This window comes from Glossina fuscipes, unplaced genomic scaffold (genome assembly GCF_014805625.2).
Source record: "Glossina fuscipes isolate IAEA_lab_2018 unplaced genomic scaffold, Yale_Gfus_2 257, whole genome shotgun sequence".
Lineage (NCBI taxonomy): Eukaryota > Metazoa > Arthropoda > Insecta > Diptera > Glossinidae > Glossina > Glossina fuscipes.
The window spans coordinates 980444-985205 of NW_023998600.1; the positions used below are offsets into that span (position 1 = coordinate 980444).

General features: G+C 34.6%; 1 protein-coding gene across 1 annotated transcript in view; it reads right to left on the bottom strand.

The window, feature by feature from the left end:
• LOC119642812 (putative uncharacterized protein DDB_G0293878) overlaps positions 1 to 3310 on the bottom strand; it is a 31108-nt gene extending 27798 nt beyond the window's left edge. Inside the window, exon 1 of the mRNA XM_038042091.1 lies at positions 2054 to 3310. Coding sequence (XP_037898019.1) covers positions 2054 to 3170 — 1117 coding nt within the window. The 5' untranslated portion in view covers positions 3171 to 3310. The remainder of the gene's footprint in view (positions 1 to 2053) is intronic.
• Positions 3311 to 4762: the final 1452 nt, after the last annotated feature.

Here is a 4762-nt window from a genome sequence, read left to right on the forward strand (position 1 = left end):
TAAGGCAGCTGCGTATAACGAACACGAGCGCAATAATTTATATCTTGTGAAGCCTTCTAATTTGGACAAGAATTTAAATAATCGTAATTATCATGACGAAGCAATGTGCAGTGAGAGTTTGACTTTTAAAAGCTACATCAGCGACGCAATCATTAATCGCGTTAACGCTGAGATCACTAGTGAAGATAAGCGCAACGAAGATATAAAAGCAAATTCAAAATCAAATCCTTCATGTCCACCTCCGTCTGTGTCTCCATCGCCATCCCGATCACCATCTCCGTCACAATTGTCATCCTCAGCTCCATCCACAAGTCGTAAGCAAATTCAGCGAAGGAGACCTGCAGGCGGAACTAACCGTAATCGTCGCACTATCAGCCGTCGCAAACGAAACTCGGCGCCGAGTCGCTCAAGGACTCAGCGTCGTCGTCGCTAAATGTGAATTGCGTTGAAACCATTTCGATTGAAAATAAAATATAATAAAAAAAACCCTTAATAAAAACTGATTGCACCTAATAAATTAAATGACAAACTCAATTATTTAAGAAAGCGGTGTTTCGATTCATCAACAAGAACTAGCGACCAGTAACTTTCGCAAGGGTATAAACAATTTGAAGAAGAAACATAATGAACCAGACTTTTAGTAACAGTTTTCTCTCTACAAGTTGGCCAAGCAATGGCTATCTCTCAAAGACGACTCCCTTTTAAAGTCCAAAAAGTATTTGATCATTTGACATTGAGGCAGTCGAAACCGAAGTTCCATTTATCATCGATTAAGTAAAATTCGAATTTAAAAAAATTGAAAGTTTAGATTTTTCGACTTCACGTCTTTTTAAGAACCTAACTTTTATATAAGACAGAATTTTCATGTCGTCGGTGGAACTCGCTAAGTAGTTTGTAGTTTGTTTCTAGTATTTAGTAAATTTCTAATCCATGGTTAGCACAGTAGATTTATCGATTATTTAATAGTCGATCTTAATCGACTATAATATTTTAACAAGTTCGCAGAATGCTATAGCATCTGTTTTCATTGCAAAGATGCAAAGCGACGTAAATGTTATAATATTTCAATTTTAAAACCAATTATTTTTCATTTAATTTTGTATAGTCTTGTGGTTTTTTTAATTATGTACTATTGGCTCTAACTGATTCTTTAGGTCTTTGCACATTATTAAGTTTTAAGTCTTTATCTACTTAAAAACTTACTTATGCCTTTTCGTAGATTCCTGTACACTGGAAATAGGGCGGATTTTCTCATTGTCTCTTCTTTTTCTCATGTTTTCTATTATATGAATGCTTTGTCATTTACGTCATCCCAATCAATTGAAAAATGTGATGCAAAATGACGCAAATACTGTAGCGTTCGCTGTATGCTGTTGCGTTCAAAAAGTAAGACCACCACAAACTTAAGTTTGAGTTCCTCTATCCACAATGTCGGCCTATTTTTGCAAATAACTTCATGCAAACGACGCAGAATACACAAGGAACATTCATTGTCAACATTTTGGCCGGCCAGGCTGAAAGAATTCATAGTGCACAGGACCACGATAATCGAAGAAACCTGTTAACATCAAATTCATATTTGAGCGACTTTGACGCGATTTTTCGGTCTTGGTTTACCTCTTGCGCGACACCCATTCGATTGATCGATTGTTTTCGGGATCGTATGCCTAGATCCAAGTCTCTTCTTGCGCAATAATGCCTTTCATGTGGGCTTAATAGTGGAAATCACTCTTTCACCGACATAGTAAGGATTGGGAAAATATACGTCTTGTGTCGTATGAAACCGAGCAAATGAAATTTGTCACAGATGTGTGTCATGGTGCTACCAATTTAGGAAAAAGTATTCCTGATATTCGAACTGAACCATTTAGCTTGCATGTTGGTCTTACTTTATGGGCACAGTACTATAACGGTCCTACCAATGGCCCTACCTAATGTAACTAACCTTAATCCGATTTTCGATATAACAACTAATTTAAAAATAAATTTTCGGCCAATATTTGTACTGACCGCGAACTAGTTAAAGTTATTCGCCTTTATTGGGTATACTAACCGAACCAGATCTCATTGAAGTCGTTTTTTGTCGATGATGAGTTAACGCTATTCAAAGCATTTTCACACCCATTACCACCGAAAATATATGTAGCTTTGGTTTTTACATCATCCTTCTTGATATCATTTTGCTGAGAAATTTTATTTGGCAAAGATTTGTTATTGCTATTATTATTTAATACCGAATCGGTAGCATCCTCCACCACTTTATCAGTCAATTTTATTTCATGTGAACTATTTCGATATAACTTACGAGCGGATCTTAGGAAACTTAAAAATTTTTTATCACTTGTCGTAGATTTTAGATTACTTTTGTAGTTGGTATTCACATAAATACCGGAATCGAAGAACAAAGTTGATGAGCCGGGTACACTCTTCGAATTATCCGGTAATGTGTTCGTTCCTAATTTAACATTATCACTACTAGGTTGCACTGAGGTATATCTATTGATAAGATAGAATTCCTTAAGTGGATTCGATTTTTTTTGACTTATTGGCATAAAGCTATTGTAGTTAGCTAGTTTGTTGTAGCGTCTACGATTTGCAGCTGACTTATAATTCGCATTTTGCAACTCTTTATGTGTAACAGAACTGACACTACGCGTTAGGTTTGTTTGATGATTCCTTTTCAAAGGCGTATCACTTTTACAGGCATTTAGGCCAGTGCAAGATTGTTTGCACCAATAAATATTATTACTACCGAAATAATAACGCCTACGTGTATCCGTTTTATTGGATGCCGGCACCCTATTAACAACACGATTTGTGTTCACAAATTTCTTAGACGAACTATTTGCCAATGTTTTATTAGCTTTTATAATATTTTCATAAGAATCTTTCAATTTCTTATCATCATGATCATCATCGTCATCATCACCATTATTATTATTATTATTATTATCTTCTTCTTTTTGTTTGTTATAGTTATCCGTATGTTTAGCCAAAGCTTTTCTACGACCACTAACGTTCTTGCTTGCAGTTTCGATAGTTCTTGTTGATGATGTTACATTTGATGTTTCACCTCTCGTTGACGTTGTGGTTGCTGCTGCTGGTGTGTTTAAATATGAATTGCTTTGGATGAATACACCATCACAAGTTATTTTAATTGTTGTCACCATGTTTTCTTATAACAAAACATATTTAATTTTTTATTTATCTCTCTCTCTTGAATTTTTACCGTTAAATATTCAAATCAAGTTCAGTGTTAAAAACTTCCCTTGAAACGAATTCAACAACAACTGTTTGCTTCTATTTTCTCTTATTGTTTTTTAAATAAATAAAAACAAAAAAAGTTTCATCATTTTTACTGCAGAAGCAAAAAACAAAAAACAAAAAAAAAATTCGAATTCGAATTCGAAAACTTGTTTCCAATTGATATCGTATTTATTGCACATTTCCTAATTTTTTTTCAATATTATCCACTTGAATGCAACCCATTAACCAACTTATTATTGCTAGCAATAAAGGAAAGTCAAGTCAAGGTATGGTAACAAAAATGAAGTTAGAAAACCATTATTTTTGAGATTTAAAGCGAATCTTAGATACCCGCCACCTGTGCTTTTTTTCTACCGATTAGTTTGATAGAGAGCAACAATAATATTTCTGTAAACTTGAAACGGGAAAAATCCTTATCGAAAAATCTCGATATATCTATCTCATCAACTTACGTTTCTTCGGCAGAACATTTGAGGACTTACGCGATCATGAGATAAGTACCGGTGTTGCTCCTTCCATAGAGATCGTGTTGTCGAAAACGTTTTTTGTTATCACCTTAATGAATATGAAAATGAAGGTAATGGTAATGGTCTATAGATAAGATATATATAAGAATTCCAAGCATCGTATCAGAAGATTTATAAAAAATTATTAATCTCGCCTTACATACAAGTATTGTGCGCTGTGAGTACTGCCATAAGACAAATCTGATTTGATATGTTCTTATAGCCCATATATATATGCCAGCAATGCTCTTCTATTCCACACAACCGAACCTTAAGGTCTTAAGAGATCGATTTCAAGGGTATTTTTCAGGAATATAAGGCTCTATAGAAGAGAAGACCACGCTCATGTTCTTTGATGGTGTTTAGTGTAAATGATTATCAACAAAATACAATTGCTTTGATCGAAGCGCCTAAGGCTGCAAGCCGCTTCACGGTTAGAATTAAAAAAAAAAAAAAAAAAAGGGGAAAATGGGATATAATTGGCACTTATGACTAAGCAAGTAAAACTATTATAGTAGGCCACGTATTACCATTAAGTAGTCTATACCACATTGCTTAATTAAGTTATACATATAACGATTTATCAACATAAGGCGTTATATGGGAAACGGTCGAAAAAGTGTTCCGATCCCAAACATTTTTCCAAAACACAAACGACTACACACACGACTATATGCAAAGTTGCCATTTGCAGATTGAACGGAATATGTAGACAGGGATCAAATGGATAGACAGACAGACAATGAAAGGCAGTTATAATAAAAGATGTGTCTATACCAAGTTCTGCTTGGTGTTGTGTGTACTTCTGCACAACAAACTTCATAGAACCTTGAAACACAACTGGCGGAGGGTATAAAAATCATAGAGTGCAACCTGAATTTGAGTGCTCAGCTCATGGGGAAGTGAATGAGTTAAAGTTATCCAAAAATTTTATGAATTTAATTTTTTTGATTGCATAAAGGATTTTCTCCAGACCGCTAAAATAACAA